The sequence below is a fragment of the Haliotis rufescens genome, unplaced genomic scaffold, assembly GCF_023055435.1.
Source record: "Haliotis rufescens isolate VD_foot unplaced genomic scaffold, xgHalRufe1.0.p SCAF_6, whole genome shotgun sequence".
Lineage (NCBI taxonomy): Eukaryota > Metazoa > Mollusca > Gastropoda > Lepetellida > Haliotidae > Haliotis > Haliotis rufescens.
The window spans coordinates 38,470,394-38,487,740 of NW_025964334.1; the positions used below are offsets into that span (position 1 = coordinate 38,470,394).

Genomic DNA, 17,347 nt, shown 5'->3' on the forward strand with positions numbered 1-17,347 from the left:
ATAATATGTTAGTGAAAATGAATCGATATTTGCCCTAGTGCACATAGCATTTTTAGGAACACGGATATTTCTAACTGTATGGGTAATAAATTTATATATGAATTGTGACACCCCAAGTACATTTTGTCGAGGTTATCATCAAACATGTATTGTGTCCCATCATAATTAACATGGAGCTTTCTGACTTGCAGTGGAGAAGCTGCGAGAAGATGAGAAGACTCGGAGGAAGATAGTAGATGCAGCTGATGCCATCAGGTACATGTTTTATGTGTAGAAGCTGTTCCAGCCACCTCCTGCCTGCATGCAGTGATAGGATGTTTTTTTATTTCTTGTTTAAAGCCGCACTCAGCAATATTCCAGCTATATGACAGCGGTCTGTAAATAATCAATTGGGATACGATGACATGCCTCAACCAAGTCAGCGAGCCTGACCACCCAATCCCGTTAGTCGCCTCTTACGACAAGCATTGTCGCCTTTTGTGGGAAGCATGGATTTCCGAAGACCTATTCTAACCAGGATCTTCATAATATGCGTCTGGGTTGACCACTACTTGAATATTCCATGATATACCTGTAGAGGCAGTTCCAGCCAATCCCTGCCTGCATGCAGTGATAGACTAGGTTGACCACTACTTGAATATTCCATGATATACTAGAGGCAGTTCCAGCCATCTCCTGCCTGCATGCATTGATAGGAGCCTAGGTTGACCAGTACTTGAATAGGACTAGGTCAAGTGGATAGAGTGTCTGCCAGGAGAGCGGAAAGGTTTGGGGTTCTATCCCCTGCCGCATCATATCTAAAGACGTTAAAAGATGGATGGTACTTGTTGTTACCCTGCCTGGGGCTCAGCATTAAGTTTCTAAAACAAGGACTGGTCAGCTCCAGCCACCTCCTGACTGCTTGCAGTGATAGACGACATCGTTGACCACTACTTGCTTAGTCCATGATTGGTTTGCATGGTTCATTGTATTATTTACAACCTGTCAGTATTACTGCTCACTGCTAATTCCTCCTTCACACCCAAGACTGTGCCTAGAGTAATTTTAAATGTGACTTTGATAATATTACGTTTTCAGAGGAACAGACAACTGGCCGTTAGTTCTGAGAGGGAACACTGATCCTGGTATGGCTGACGATCGCACCCCTCTGACCATCCGGCGATCATTCAAACCTAGCCTCAAGTATCTCACACACAGCCCCATCTACAAGAGGGTCAGCAAGCGATTGCGAAAAACTGATGCCAAATTTCAGCCTGATATTGAAGGTAAAGGATCTAATTGCCTGAGAGGTGAAATTGATAGTGTTCATGTTAGATGATGAGTTATTCATGAGCAGAGTTGCTGTACTGGGACCAGTTGGAGATCTTGGATGGGTGTTTATGTATAACAACTGGCTCTTGTGTTATCACTCTCTCTTATCATCAGCCTTTCAAGGTCCTCTGTTGGATTCAGGATTAGAATTAAAATTGGTCCACAGGTACCTATGCTAGTTGTCAGTGGCAGCTAGTGTATCAGGTTGTCAGGCTCGGTGTCATTGTAGCCTGACTGCGTGGAGTGTTGCTCAGTGCAACAATCACTGGATTGTCAGCCATCACATTGCTGCCATATTGCTTAAACAACAAATGAACAAACCCTGTTTGGTTCCTAGGGCACAATAGATCCCACGTATTGCTAGCTTGTAGAGCTGACATAAATGAGGATCAGGTTAGATGATTGATGATGTGTAAACATACCTTGATGATGTGGATCTCTCATCCTATCCTTGGTGTGCGGGCTACAGCGATATGAATGGAATATTACCGTATTTTCTTGAGTATAGTGCGCACCCAAGTATAATGTGCACCCCCCTCTAGTGGATTCAGTATTTTAGAAAAAAATAAATCAAATATTTTGCACAGAAACAATTACACCGTACCTCTTCAGCAAACTCCGGTAAACGAACATGTGATGAGAAACTTGGTCAGTACAAATTTGAAATTTGAGATAAAAAATCACCAGACATGTTGATTTACCGTTTAAATTGTTTTTTTTTGTCTTGCTAGGCATTGTTTTACATCCATGGTATTAAGATTACCTTGTGTATTTTCTCCTAAACTACCGTATTTTCTTGAGTATAGTGCCCACTTTTTAAAAAAAAAACACATCTGTGTAGAAGGGGGTGCGCATTATAAACAAAATAATGAGTTTTGATGTTTTTTTCCCCCATGGAAAGACATTACGGTGAGCACGTAACACCGGAAATACCATACTAAAATATGCAAATTAATCATGTAATTACACTGTCTGGCTATAAAAAGTGTTCTTTGTATATCTGGACTTATGTTTGTAACTTATTTCATCAATTTTATTCAAAATTCCTTTTAATATTGTTGTAATTAATTTCGGCGAAATCGTGTGTTAAGCGATCGGAAGATCGCACAACTAACCGTTATTAACAGCAACCACGGTCAGATTACCGCTATTGACGCCTTGAAATGAACTTTAGTTGACAGAGAATGCATACATATATCATAAATGCCATACTTTGACTCCTTAAAAGTCATATTTGTTGAAGTTTGATGATTCTATGTCAACACGTAATTCTCGCGATCACGCGAGCACGTGCGAGGGAGCCTTGATGGTGACTTGTCAGATTGGTTCCATGTGAAAAATAATAACCGGCAATAGCTGGTAAAAGCTGCAACTAAATTAACAAGATATTGGAATATATTATTTCTGATAAAAAAATAGTTTCAGATACCATTTTTGCCGATCCTTGCATTAAAATCCTGTAAAGTTATATCTCATTGGGTGTTTTGACCGAATCATCGGTAGATTCCAAGAAAACGTGTGTACAGCTGATTGCTGTTTCCGGCTTAGTTAATCAGAAAATACACAAGGTAATCTTAATCCATGGATGTAAAGCAATGCCTAGCAGAACACAAAATACAATTTAAATGGTAAATCAACATGTCTGGTGATTTTTTATCTCAAATTTTGAATTTGTACTGACCAAGTTTTTCATCATCCATTCGTTTACTGGACTTCACTGAAGGGGTATGGTGTAATTTTTTTCTGCATTTGATATTCAGATATATTTTTTCCAAAATACTGAATCTGCTAGCGGGGGGTGCGCATTATATATGGGTGCGCACTATACTCAAGAAAATATGGTAAGCCGGAAACAGCAATCAGCTGTACACACATTTTCTTGGAATCTACCTGTGATTCGGTCAAGACACGACCAATGATATAACTTAACAGGATTTTAATGCAAGGATCGGCAAAAATGGTATCTGAAACTATTTTTTTATCAGAAATAATATATTCCAATATCTTGTTAATTTAGTTGCAGCTTTTATTAAACAAATTTAAAATAATAATAACCCTAAGTGAAGCAGCTGATCGCTATTGCCAGTTATTATTTTTTCCTGTGCCCATAATTGCAAGGACTATGTGTTGACAAAGAATCGTCAAACTATAACAAAAATGACTTTTAAGGAGTCAAAGTATGGCATTTATGATATATGTATCCATTCTCTGTCAACTAAAGTTCGTTTCAAGATCGTCAATAGCGGTAATCTGACCGTGGTTGCTGTTAATATAACGGTGTGCGATCTTCTGATCGCTTCACACACGATTGCGCCAAAATTAATTACAACAATATTAAAAGGAATTTTGAATAAAATTGATGAAATAAGTTACAAACATAAGTCCAGATATACATAGAACTCTTTTTTATAGCCAGACTGTAATTACATGATTAAATTGTGAACTTCAGTATGGATTTGTTGACATGGTATTTCCGGTGTTACATGCTCACTGTAATGTTTTTCTGTTGGGGGAAAAAAACATCAAAACTCATTATTGTGTGTATAATGCGCACCCCCTTCTACACAGCTGTGGTTTTTTTTTTTAAAAAGTGGGCACTATACTCAAGACTCGTTCAATCTTAAATTATGAAAAACTACTGGATTTTAAGAATAGTCATGAATACAGAAAATGTTTTCTTTCTAATTGACACCGAGACTTTTAAAGATTTCCTGCAAAGCTGACATGCTGTGATATAACTGAAATACTGTCTCAAGCATCATTAAACCCAACTCACTGACTCACTCACTCACTCTGTTGCGCAGCTACTGAGACTGGCAGTGTGGACATGCTCAACCTCAAGGAGGATAAGGACAAGTGGCCAACAGGGTTCTTCACGCAGTTCAAACAGCTCACTGTGCGCACGTTCAGGAACTCCAAGTCACGGATCCTCAACAAACTGCGTCTGCTGGAGGCATTGCTTCTGTGTGTGTTGGTCAGTCTCTTGTGGTTCCAGCTGCCTCGCAATGAAGAGACGCTGAGAGATCGGATGGGAGCGGTGAGTCTTAGAAAGATGTAAGCAGTGAGTGTTTGAAGGATGCAGCCGTAAGTTGTAGAAAGATGTAAGCAGTGAGTGTTAGGAGGATGCAGCTGTAAGTGGTAGAAGGGTGTCAGCAGTGAGTGTTAGGAGGATGCAGGTGTAAGTGGTAGAAGGATGTCAGCAGTGAGTGTTAGGAGGATGCAGGTGTAAGTTGTAGAAGGATGTCAGCAGTGAGTGTTAAGGAGGATGCAGGTGTAAGTGGTAGAAGGATGTCAGCAGTGAGTGTTAGGAGGATGCAGCTGGTAAGTGGTAGAAGGGTGTCAGCAGTGAGTGTTAGGAGGATGCAGCTGTAAGTGGTAGAAGGGTGTCAGCAGTGAGTGTTAGGAGGATGCAGCTGTAAGTGGTAGAAGGGTGTCAGCAGTGAGTGTTAGGAGCATGCAGCTGTAAGTGGTAGAAGGATGTCAGCAGTGAGTGTTAGGAGGATGCAGGTGTAAGTGGTAGAAGGGTGTCAGCAGTGAGTGTTAGGAGGATGCAGCCGTAAGTTGTAGAAGGATGTCAGCAGTGAGTGTTAGGAGGATGCAGGTGTAAGTGGTAGAAGGATGTCAGCAGTGAGTGTTCGGAGGATGCAGCCGTAAGTTGTAGAAGGATGTCAGCAGTGAGTGTTAGGAGGATGCAGGTGTAAGTGGTAGAAGGATGTCAGCAGTGAAAGTTAGGAGGATGCAGCTGTAAGTGGTAGAAGGGTGTCAGCAGTGAGTGTTAGGAGGATGCAGCTGTAAGTGGTAGAAGGATGTCAGCAGTGAGTGTTAGGAGGATGCAGCTGTAAGTTGTAGAAGGATGTCAGCAGTGAGTGTTAGGAGGATGCAGGTGTAAGTGGTAGAAGGATGTCAGCAGTGAGTGTTAGGAGGATGCAGCTGTAAGTGGTAGAAGGGTGTCAGCAGTGAGTGTTAGGAGGATGCAGCTGTAAGTGGTAGAAGGGTGTCAGCAGTGAGTGTTAGGAGGATGCAGCCGTAAGTTGTAGAAGGGTGTCAGCAGTGAGTGTTAGGAGGATGCAGCTGTAAGTGGTAGAAGGGTGTCAGCAGTGAGTGTTAGGAGGATGCAGGTGTAAGTGGTAGAAGGATGTCAGCAGTGAGTGTTAGGAGGATGCAGCCGTAAGTGGTAGAAGGATGTCAGCAGTGAGTGTTAGGAGGATGCAGCTGTAAGTGGTAGAAGGATGTCAGCAGTGAGTGTTAGGAGGATGCAGCTGTAAGTGGTAGAAGGGTGTCAGCAGTGAGTGTTAGGAGGATGCAGCTGGTAAGTGGTAGAAGGGTGTCAGCAGTGAGTGTTAGGAGGATGCAGCTGTAAGTTGTAGAAGGGTGTCAGCAGTGAGTGTTAGGAGGATGCAGCTGTAAGTGGTAGAAGGGTGTCAGCAGTGAGTGTTAGGAGGATGCAGGTGTAAGTTGTAGAAGGATGTCAGCAGTGAGTGTTAGGAGGATGCAGGTGTAAGTTGTAGAAGGATGTCAGCAGTGAGTGTTAGGAGGATGCAGCTGTAAGTGGTAGAAGGGTGTCAGCAGTGAGTGTTAGGAGGATGCAGCTGTAAGTGGTAGAAGGGTGTCAGCAGTGAGTGTTAGGAGCATGCAGCTGTAAGTGGTAGAAGGGTGTCAGCAGTGAGTGTTAGGAGGATGCAGCTGTAAGTGGTAGAAGGGTGTCAGCAGTGAGTGTTAGGAGGATGCAGCTGTAAGTGGTAGAAGGATGTCACAGAAGTGAGTGGGGCGGTCGGGTAGCCTAGTGGTTAAAGCGTTTGCTCATCACGCCGAAGACCCGGGTTCGATTCCCGACATGGGTACAATGTGTGAAGCCCACTTCTGGTGTCCCCTGCCGTGATATCGCTGGAATATTGCTAAAAGCGGCGTAAAACATACTCACTCACTCACTCACTCACAGAAGTGAGTGTAAGGAGCAGGAGGATGTCTGATCAAGATATGAGCAGCGTGATTGGAAATCCATGGCCTCTTATTCCATCTTGCAGGAAGACTATGTTCTGATAGTTGCAACATATATGTTTCATATACTTCATAATGAGCAAAAAATATTTTTTACAGATATTTTTCATCGCAATTCACTGGAGCTTCACACCGCTGTTTGATGCTGTATCTTCATGTGAGTTGTTTTTCATGTTGTTTGCCTGACCAGTTGGACAGTGGTCAAGATATTTCTCGTGTTCTTTGTCCCTCCACAAAGAGATTTGTGAGCATATTTGATGTGTGTTGTGTTTGATCATGTTGATGATTGTGTGAGTATATCTCGTGTTGTTTGTCTGACAGTCCCCACTGAGAGGGTGTGAAGGTATATCTCGTGTTGTTTGTCTGACAGTCCCCACTGAGATGGTGTGAAGGTATATCTCGTGTTGTTTGTCTGACAGTCCCCACTGAGATGGTGTGAAGGTATATCTCGTGTTGTTTGTCTGACAGTCCCAACTGAGAGGGTGTGAAGGTATATCTCATGTTGTTTGTCTGACAGTCCCAACTGAGAGGGTGTGAAGGTATATCTCGTGTTGTTTGTCTGACAGTCCCCACTGAGAGGGTGTGAAGGTATATCTCTTGTTGGTTGTCTGACAGTCCCGACTGAGAGGGTGTGAAGGTATATCTCCTGTTGTTTGTCTGACAGTCCCCACTGAGAGGGTGTGAAGGTATATCTCGTGTTGTTTGTCTGACAGCCCCAACTGAGAGGGTGTGAAGGTATATCTCGTGTTGTTTGTCTGACAGCCCCCACTGAGAGGGTGTGAAGGTATATCTCGTGTTGTTTGTCTGACAGCCCCCACTGAGAGGGTGTGAAGGTATATCTCATGTTGTTTGTCTGACAGTCCCCACTGAGAGGGTGTGAAGGTATATCTCGTGTTGTTTGTCTGACAGCCCCAACTGAGATGGTGTGAAGGTATATCTCGTGTTGTTTGTCTGACAGTCCCCACTGAGATGGTGTGAAGGTATATCTCGTGTTGTTTGTCTGACAGTCCCAACTGAGAGGGTGTGAAGGTATATCTCGTGTTGGTTGTCTGACAGTCCCCACTGAGAGGGTGTGAAGGTATATCTCATGTTGTTTGTCTGACAGTCCCAACTGAGAGGGTGTGAAGGTATATCTCATGTTGGTTGTCTGACAGTCCCCACTGAGAGGATGTGAAGGTATATCTCGTGTTGTTTGTCTGACAGTCCCCACTGAGAGGGTGTGAGGGTATATCTCGTGTTGTTTGTCTGACAGTCCCCACTGAGAGGGTGTGAAGGTATATCTCGTGTTGGTTGTCTGACAGTCCCCACTGAGATGGTGTGAAGGTATATCTCATGTTGGTTGTCTGACAGTCCCCACTGAGAGGGTGTGAAGGTATATCTCGTGTTGTTTGTCTGACAGTCCCCACTGAGAGGGTGTGAAGGTATATCTCGTGTTGTTTGTCTGACAGTCCCCACTGAGAGGGTGTGAAGGTATATCTCGTGTTGTTTGTCTGACAGTCCCCACTGAGAGGGTGTGAAGGTATATCTTGTGTTGTTTGTCTGACAGTCCCCACTGAGAGGGTGTGAAGGTATATCTCGTGTTGTTTGTCTGACAGTCCCCACTGAGAGGGTGTGAAGGTATATCTCGTGTTGTTTGTCTGACAGTCCCAACTGAGAGGGTGTGAAGGTATATCTCGTGTTGTTTGTCTGACAGTCCCCACTGAGAGGGTGTGAAGGTATATCTCGTGTTGTTTGTCTGACAGTCCCCACTGAGATGGTGTGAAGGTATATCTTGTGTTGTTTGTCTGACAGTCCCCACTGAGAGGGTGTGAAGGTATATCTCGTGTTGTTTGTCTGACAGTCCCAACTGAGAGGGTGTGAAGGTATATCTCGTGTTGTTTGTCTGACAGTCCCCACTGAGAGGGTGTGAAGGTATATCTCGTGTTGTTTGTCTGACAGTCCCCACTGAGAGGGTGTGAAGGTATATCTCGTGTTGTTTGTCTGACAGTCCCAACTGAGAGGGTTGTAATCCAGAAGGAGCGTTCTGCAGGCTGGTACCGGCTTTCGGCATACTATTTTGCCAAGATGACCAGCGAGCTGCCTCTCATCCTTCTCCTGCCCACAGCCTTCATCATCATATCGTACTGGTGCATTGGACTCAATGGTGCTGGGCCTTTCTTTGGGACGATCTTCACCGTCATGCTGGGTGCCATCTGTGGCCAGGTAGGTCTACCATATGGCAAGAATGGTGCTGTCATCTAAGGCACTGCACTTACTGTGCAGAGTTAAGCCCCTTTAGTGGATCAGAATCCTGTGATCATGAGTTTGAATCTTGTTTCCCCTGATTATGTTTGTTCTTTTGTCAGCACCTTACACATGGTCATGGGTAAGTCCAAAGTGGTAATCAATTAAGACCTGCATCACTTACAGCTTTATCCCACTTTAAGGTGACATGTTTGAGTGTGTCCAGTGGATGTAGCAGAATAGGCTGAGAAATGGTTTGACCATTCATTGAGGGCTGTAATCATAGGGGATTCCAAGGCAGAATACATCTCAAGCTATTATGCGTCAGATTAACAGATTAGATTGAAGGAAAACCTGTATTATCTGTATGGCATGATGACACGAAATCAGACAAGTGACACACTGTCACCATGGTAACTAATCTTCCCTTAATTTGTATTATCTTTTACAAAATACCCAAGCAGGGGCAGAATTCTTGTGTAAAATATGCACACGTTTTGTTATTGTGTTTTTGTACATGACTTGTAATTATATGATGCTTTAATTGTTTGTTTTGCAGAGTATTGGTTTGTTCCTGGGGATTGTGTTCATGGACTTTCAGAAGGCTATGTCTATCGCGACCCTTGTGATGATGGCCATTATGCTGCTTGGTAGGTGTAGACTCTTCCTCTTCTTACCTGGCTTTGAAGGCCAATCAGATCTTTTACCCTGATACCATCCCGATTAAGATCTTACAACGTGTCAGTTAGCTGAACATGACTTTCCTAACAATAGTTATAAGTTTTCAATGACTAAACAATTTTTCCATTTCAAATGGACACGATAATACCTTGTCTTTTCTTGAGGGGCGGTCGGGTAGCCTAGTGGTTAAAGCGTTCGCTTGTCACGCCGAAGACCCGGGTTGGAATCCCGAGATGGGAACAATGTGTGAAGCCCATTTCTGGTGTCCCCCTGCCGTGATATTTCTGGAATATTGCTAAAAGCAGCGTAAAACCAAACTCACTCACTCACTTTTCTTGAATCTCCCCAGGTGGCTTCTATACCCGCCATCTTCCCTTCTGGTTGGACTGGATCAAGTACTTCTCCTTCCTGCACTACACCTTCCACTGCCTCATGGTGCTGGAGTTCTCCGGGGATAAAACTGTAGAGTAAGTGTCGTGATGTACAGTAAGTGTCGTGATGTACAGTAAGTGTCGTGATGTACAGTAAGTGTCGTGATGTACAGTAAGTGTCATGGTGTAGAGTAAGTGTCATGGTGTAGAGTAAGTGTCATGATGAAGAGTAAGTGTCATGGTGTAGAGTAAGTGTCGTGATGTACAGTAAGTGTCATGGTGTAGAGTAAGTGTCGTGATGTACAGTAAGTGTCGTGATGTACAGTAAGTGTCGTGATGTACAGTAAGTGTCATGGTGTAGAGTAAGTGTCATGGTGTAGAGTAAGTGTCGTGATGTACAGTAAGTGTCATGGTGTAGAGTAAGTGTCGTGATGTACAGTAAGTGTCATGGTGTAGAGTAAGTGTCATGATGAAGAGTAAGTGTCATGATGAAGAGTAAGTGTCGTGATGTACAGTAAGTGTCTTGATGTACAGTAAGTGTCATGGTGTAGAGTAAGTGTCGTGATGTACAGTAAGTGTCATGGTGTAGAGTAAGTGTCATGATGAAGAGTAAGTGTCATGATGAAGAGTAAGTGTCGTGATGTACAGTAAGTGTCGTGATGTACAGTAAGTGTCATGGTGTAGAGTAAGTGTCATGATGAAGAGTAAGTGTCATGGTGTAGAGTAAGTGTCTTGATGTACAGTAAGTGTCATGGTGTAGAGTAAGTGTCGTGATGTACAGTAAGTGTCATGGTGTAGAGTAAGTGTCTTGATGTACAGTAAGTGTCGTGATGAAGAGTAAGTCTCATGGTGTAGAGTAAGTGTCATGATGAAGCGTAAGTGTCATGGTGTAGAGTAAGTGTCTTGGTGTACAGTAAGTGTCATGGTGTAGAGTAAGTGTCGTGATGTACAGTAAGTGTCATGGTGTAGAGTAAGTGTCTTGATGTACAGTAAGTGTCGTGATGTACAGTAAGTGTCGTGATGTACAGTAAGTGTCGTGATGTACAGTAAGTCTCATGGTGTAGAGTAAGTGTCTTGATGTACAGTAAGTGTCGGCTCAGTGTTATAATTATGATCTGTCTGTTCCAGATGTGCAGCCAGCAGCGGGGCCTCCCAGTTCAGAACATGCCTGACTACTAACGAAACATCCGTCACCAACTACCAAGTCTTGTCCTTCTATGATGTGCAGCCGTCCTACTGGACCTATGTCTTTCCGATCATTTTCTTCATCTGCTTGTTCCGGCTGCTGGGTTACCTCGTCCTAAGATTCGTCCACAAACCCAGCTCTGTCTGAACCAGCAACTCACAGGGGAGCTGCTTGGAGTGGAAGCTCTACACTGAGATTTACTTACCCATACTCTGACAGGATTGTGTGCACCATGCTTCACTAACATAACTTGTAAATCAATTGTTGCCCTATGTTTTCTCAGTGAAAACATTGCTAAATATGTGTGCATGTTGAGTATTAACATTGCTATCTTGCCTGCAAGAGTAGTCTCCCTTCCTTATTGAAAACAATACCCGGTAGCTGTTGCCTTCATACTGTATGGGTCTCTTAGTCTTTCTGTTCATCAGGCTGCCAAGACAAGTTATTGTATCGAAAGACTGTATGACTTGTCACACTTTCAGAATCTAGTAGAACAAGCTTCTTATGAAGCACCTCAAGGTCAGTAACGATTGCAGCAGTAAGCTTCATCACAATCGCAAACAGATTTTTAGTCATCTACATATAGCTTCTTTTATCTTTTGTACTGTTATGCATCGGTTTTTTAATGAAATTATTGTAACCATAGATCTGTCATGTTATGAAGAGGTAGAAGATCTGAGCAATGCATAGATGAACAAAAATATCTTTAATACACTGTGTTCATCAAAGGGAAGTTTATAGGGGAGTGAGTCAGTGAGTCAGTGACTATTGGGCAACAGCACCTTGTGGCAATATATTCTAACAATGATATCAGGGAGAGTGAATGGTGAGAAGTGCAGGGGCATTATGATTATTGCAATAAGCTGCTACATGGTACAGTTGTCAGAATATGAACAGTGTAATACAGAGGGTTAGGTGGTTTAGTTGGTTAACAAAACAATTGGCCTAAAGTTCATTGTATGTGGGCGAAATGTGTGGTTTTGATTTATTTCAACTTCTGTATCAATACTGCAGATGATTGAATAACAAATAAGTTTTAACATGGCAAGACACCATAATAAAGTTTTAATTTTTTTAAACGTATATAACGCACCCTTTCTTTTGAACAGCAGTGAAAAAATCTTGTGTGTGTTTTCTTTCCACCTAATTGTAAAACAGAGTTGGACCCCCAAAAATGGTCAAAAGTGTCTTTTCTACTAATTTCAGGTTTGTTTCGTTGGTCAATTTCGTAAACCAACTAAAATAATATAAGGCCTTAGGATAGCCACAACCACATGACACCTCTTGGCCACTTCCCAGTGCCTCAAGGTTTGATGGGACTGAGCCCAGGGCTATGGGGTGTGCCTGCATGCACTGACATTGGCAGCATTTCCTTCTTGAATAACTTGTACCCTAAACTGTACGTAATGAAAAATAATCAGGAATAGCCTTCCGATCTTCTCATACCAAAATAATGGTAGCTTTTAAATTTTGAATACTCTTTGTCAAATTATGACTTGTGAAAATATTTGTATCTTTATGATCCATTTTCTTCCTGAAATAAATGCACAATATTGTATTAGTGAAGACTTAAGGAAACTCTTTGTCTTTCATGTAGCCAGATGTTCAACTCAGTGATTGCTGGATTGCTCTTATTCAATATTTCGAAGTCATTATGATGTAAATTTGATGATTAATTGTTACTTTGTCTTAACGGTATACCGGTACTCAGGAATTGCTATGAAATCCTGAAAAGTAAAAGTTGAGTGTCAGATACACGCTCATTACGTGAACGTCAGTTTTGTAGGTTTATAATTATTTTGTCCTGTTCCCAGTGTTGATTTCATAGTCATTGGTTGTGTATTTTATGTTCTCATATTTGTTAAAACAATTTCCTTGTGTTCATGTGTTTATTATTTCTTATTGATGCTGCCAGGTTATATACTGCTTTCCATAAAGGATTTACTTTGTTGCGAAATCACCCATTTTGTCTTAAATTGAGTTTCTTATTTTAAACTTTTAAAATCTTGTTTTATTTTTTATTGATTCTTTACAAATATTGTTTTGTTGGAACCTGTGTTGTTTCTGAGCTTGGTGTCAAAACCACTCACTTTGTGTCTATATCATATACTTTTTACTGACTTAATACTGATATCACAATTTTTGTCCTATTCAATACTTCACCCCTATTCCTCCATCACCCCTGAATACATACGGCCACTATGTTATGTTCATTCAGCTGCAAAAAGGGGGCAGTGTATAACTCATGGAAGTGGGGTAAGGTGAAAAGTCGCGCCCAAGATTATTGCACTTATATAGTGAGGTGTGCATGTGCATGTGTTGTGTACCATCGGAATAATGCCGATTTTATAGTGCTAGACCACTGAGATACCATGCTGCAGTTTAACATGAATACCCCACTCTGACACAGTATATGGACTCCAAGCCGACCAGTCCTTGTTTTAGCCCCTTAATGCTGAGTGCCAGGCAGGGTAACAACAAGTACCTTCTTTTAACCTCTTTTGGTATGATGCGGGTGGGGGTCGAACCCCGGACCTTCCGCTCTCTGGGCGGAGGCTCTACCCCTCGACCACGGGGGCGGTCTTTCACTCATGGAAGTGAAATGAGCCCAGCTTTGTGTGTGAATATTGTGGGAACCTACTGTTGCCTGATATTGAAGCAATGTGTGGAGGCAGCAGGACCATGGTACAGGAGATATCGCAGATGTAATCTGAGCACTCCTTGGTCAGAGCACTCATATTCTTTCTTGCTTGAACCAGGCTGACGCTTGATTGGTTGGTTAAAAATATTGTTTGTTTGTTTGTTGTTTAACGCCAGACCCGGCAATATTCCAACTATGTGATGGCAGTCTGTAAATATTCGAGTCTGAACCAGACAATCCAGTGATTGATGTCACGAGCATCGATCCACGCAGTTGGTATACAATGACATGCATCCATCAGGTCAGCGAGCCTGACCACCTGATCGTCGCCTCTTATGATAAGCCTAGTTGTCGCCTCTTGCGGCAAGCATGGGTTGCTGAAGACCTTTTCTACCCCGGATCTTCACGGGGCTAAAAATAGTGACTACACTGCAAAGAGCCTTATGTATTGACAGGTGATTGAGGAATGTAGTGTATTATCTTGACATATCAACTTCCCTCCACAACTCATGTTCACTTACTGGTGTATATGAAAACATAATCTCAAAATGTTCACAAGATCTGTTTGCAGCCAAGTTCTAATCTGAGATTCTATTATATTGTATGTGTGGCTTTCTGTGCCTTTCAGCCTTATGTTTGAAGTCTCCACGTTATAAATCACGAGTCAAAGTTTAAGATACTTGTATTTTTAAAGGTTTTGTTTGGCAGTATATATTTACCCAAACAAATTGTACAGTATTTTCAAAGGTATATACCTGCTTGCCTAAGCACTGAGAGCTACTTGTCTGTATACAGCTACCTACTACATAGATATATTAAACTCGGGTGCTTCTGTTCAATGTCCATATATAGGTGCTATGCTGTATACACTCCGAGCTGAACTTTTACAGGAGCACCTTGGTGACCCTGATGATACCCTGGGGTAATCTCAAGTACATGCATATGTATATTTCAATAACTGATTTTAAATGTATATTTTGAGCGATGGAAAAATATATTTCACTATTCCTTTTATGATATGTCATATATCACATAAGCACAGTTTAAACTAGACATTGAGAGAAGCATTTTGTATATGTTTGAATTAATGTTGATGTATTTCATTGTTGGCTGATTTTATTTCTAACAATGTTCCAACAGTGTATTTGAAGACATTGTTACAGGCAGGGGATGGCTTTGCAGATTTTTATACCTTCCCGTCTTTATCACTTCTTTCATTCCAGGCATACTGTCACATGGTTCATGCAGGCATCCATGAAAACAAGTAGAATTTTCAATGAAAAAGGTCTACATTTAGAACAGCTTGACCGTGGTTCAGATAACCATTCTGAATGCATTTATTAAAGTTTGAGTGATATTCATTGGCATGATTGGTGTAAATGAAATTTATTTATATATTGTTAAGTGCTGTATGTAATGTTTCTTGGATATCATTACTGTGGACATAATGTTTAATGAAATGCACTGAATCAGTTTAAGTCCATCAGTATTTGTCAAAGTTATATGGAAATCAATCTACCGTTAAAAGAAATTGCAGCCTCTCTTTACATTTGATCATAATAGACACATATGGTTGGCTATCAGAATTGATGCTTTTATTATGACAAAATTTGAATCTTAACAACTGAATTTAATTCAAATACATTATTGTTCTGAAACTAGTCTGAAGGGAAATCCCATCGTCCAAAAGGATGGACGTGACACTGTTGTAAGAAGCTCTACCTTTTTCAGAGTATCAGTGTACGAAAAGGAAGAAACAAATTTTCAAAGCAAATGTTTAGTTTCTAATTGTTCATGAAAATATCATTTGTTCATCACAATGCAAGACTTCTAATTACAGATTTGTTTTGTACTACATTAATGAAACAACATGTTCCATGCCTGCATGAACCCGATGTCGTGTGTTCAAATTGCTCAGAGTGATCTTTATTTTCATTTCTTTAAGTTTATTCCTCTATCTGTGATTCAAAGCAACTGTTACACAAGGAATGTGTACTTATGGCAGCACATGTCTTATGCATGGTCGTAGTGGTGTGAGATTACATGGAGACGCTGGGTGTTCATATTTCTCTGCTCATGCATCTGGTCTATTCATGTGGATGGCCATGGTCCAATTCTACCTATTATATTTTCAGACAAATGTGTGATCTTAAAAAATAAAATATAAACAGTGTCAGGAACCACCAATTTTATGTTGATATTTGGTGCTATGAGGAGTATTACACAAGGAATGGGACTGCCGACATTAGGTATAGAATGGTGTTTGGCATTACAGGATTGTGAACTGAATGATACGACTATATTCTATGGACTCTTTGTGCAGCGAAAAGCTCTGGTCCTATGGGTGTTTGACAAAAGTACAATGATATCTGAGACCAGACTTTTTTAAAACCTTGGTCTACGGATTCGTTGACCCCAAAAACAGCTATGTGAAAAAAACCATGTACTGACAACAGCATCCAGCCAGGACATGTTGTTTTTGTCCTTTTCCTCCCTCCCCAACCTTTTTGCCCCTACCTACTTTACAATTTAGGAAAACACCAAAAAGAAATGGAATTGGGTTTTATATTTCTTCAACCTACCTATCTAAATTTGTGGGCCCCACATCTGTAAACCTAAAAAAAAGGAAGTCTGCCCTGATAAGGGAACAGGTGAGAGTATAGAGCTTGCCTTTGCCTCGCCCTTAGTTCTCAGTACCCACCTTTACAACCCGACAAAGTACTGATACTTGTCCTCTGTTACTGGGATGTCAATGTACATGCTGGCATTTGTGTGGCTGTCAGTGTGTGGCTGTGTGAATTTCTGAACAACCCTGGTCATGGTTGTCAGGGGCCTGGATGGTGCTTAACTGTTACTTACGTGTACATCTGCATAGGAAAAGACTATGATCAAACTGTTTGTTGACATTAGTCGTATGTGGTGCAACCACAGATCTGATATATACTCTAATTCATGTGCACGAGAATGTTGTCGCATGTAGATCTGATCTCAATACAGCGATACAAATAGGCCTTGGAGTATGTTTCCATTATATCATCTGAACTTTTTTATCTTATCTTGTTTACATGAAAAAGATTGTGAAATATTTTTCTGTTAATATGAAAAGGGTTATTATGGCACGCCATTGGTTTCATGGAAGTGTTTAAATTATTTTACACCAATGTGTGGATAAGTGTTATAAATGTATTCTCTTTATATATGCAATGAAGGAGATTTCCAGATGTTTAAATCCTGTGGGTAAAAACAATTATATTTATTCTTGTATGGATGTTGTGAAGAAAATAGTATGTTCATATGTTATTTATGTATAATGTAGACAATGTATGGCATGGAATTGGAACATACTACACATAGAAGATAATTATCAAACTTAATGACAGTGATTATGAAGTCAGAGGAAGTAATGAATTTGTTATGCCATGTTAATGAACATCAGTCAGAATACATTGATTATGACCAACTGATTTAAGGCATTTTCTGTTTGTTTCATGTTAAACTTCCATGTAAACTATTTATGACATAAATATAAAGGCAACTCACTAATTTTGTACTGGGCATTATATAAAGCTCTAGAAAATTCAAATAACCAAATCAAGCCCCTGCTTTCAAAAATGCATGAACTAAACTACTTATTAATCCCTAATCACATGGGTCTCGTTCCACAAAGCAATCTTAGCGCTGATGATGATAAGCCTATGTTAAAGAACTGGGGTGCCGATCACCTTTGTGCCAAGATTGCTTGGTGGATTGGGGCCATGGTGCTTTATTTCAAGGTTGCGTAGCCGAGTTAATGTTAGAATTGTTTTAAGTTCATTAACTCTTGAATTCTATCAGTAATGTTGTGAATTAATGTACGAGTCGCCAAGACCTAGCCTTGGTCATGTGCTGAAGAGCAGCTTTTATTTAATAAAAGGAAAGTTTTACAACCACTCATTG

At 41.1% G+C, this 17,347-nt stretch overlaps 1 protein-coding gene across 2 annotated transcripts in view; it reads left to right on the forward strand.

The window, feature by feature from the left end:
* LOC124145826 (ABC transporter G family member 21-like) overlaps window positions 1-13,164 on the forward strand; it is a 50,770-nt gene extending 37,606 nt beyond the window's left edge. For both annotated transcript variants that reach the window (XM_046515771.2, XM_046515773.2), the window contains exons 8-15: window positions 192-255; window positions 1,078-1,265; window positions 4,116-4,348; window positions 6,409-6,466; window positions 8,297-8,511; window positions 9,092-9,182; window positions 9,563-9,680; window positions 10,713-13,164. In XM_046515771.2, coding sequence (XP_046371727.2) covers window positions 192-255; window positions 1,078-1,265; window positions 4,116-4,348; window positions 6,409-6,466; window positions 8,297-8,511; window positions 9,092-9,182; window positions 9,563-9,680; window positions 10,713-10,917 — 1,172 coding nt within the window. In that variant the 3' untranslated portion in view covers window positions 10,918-13,164. The remainder of the gene's footprint in view (window positions 1-191; window positions 256-1,077; window positions 1,266-4,115; window positions 4,349-6,408; window positions 6,467-8,296; window positions 8,512-9,091; window positions 9,183-9,562; window positions 9,681-10,712) is intronic.
* Window positions 13,165-17,347: the final 4,183 nt, after the last annotated feature.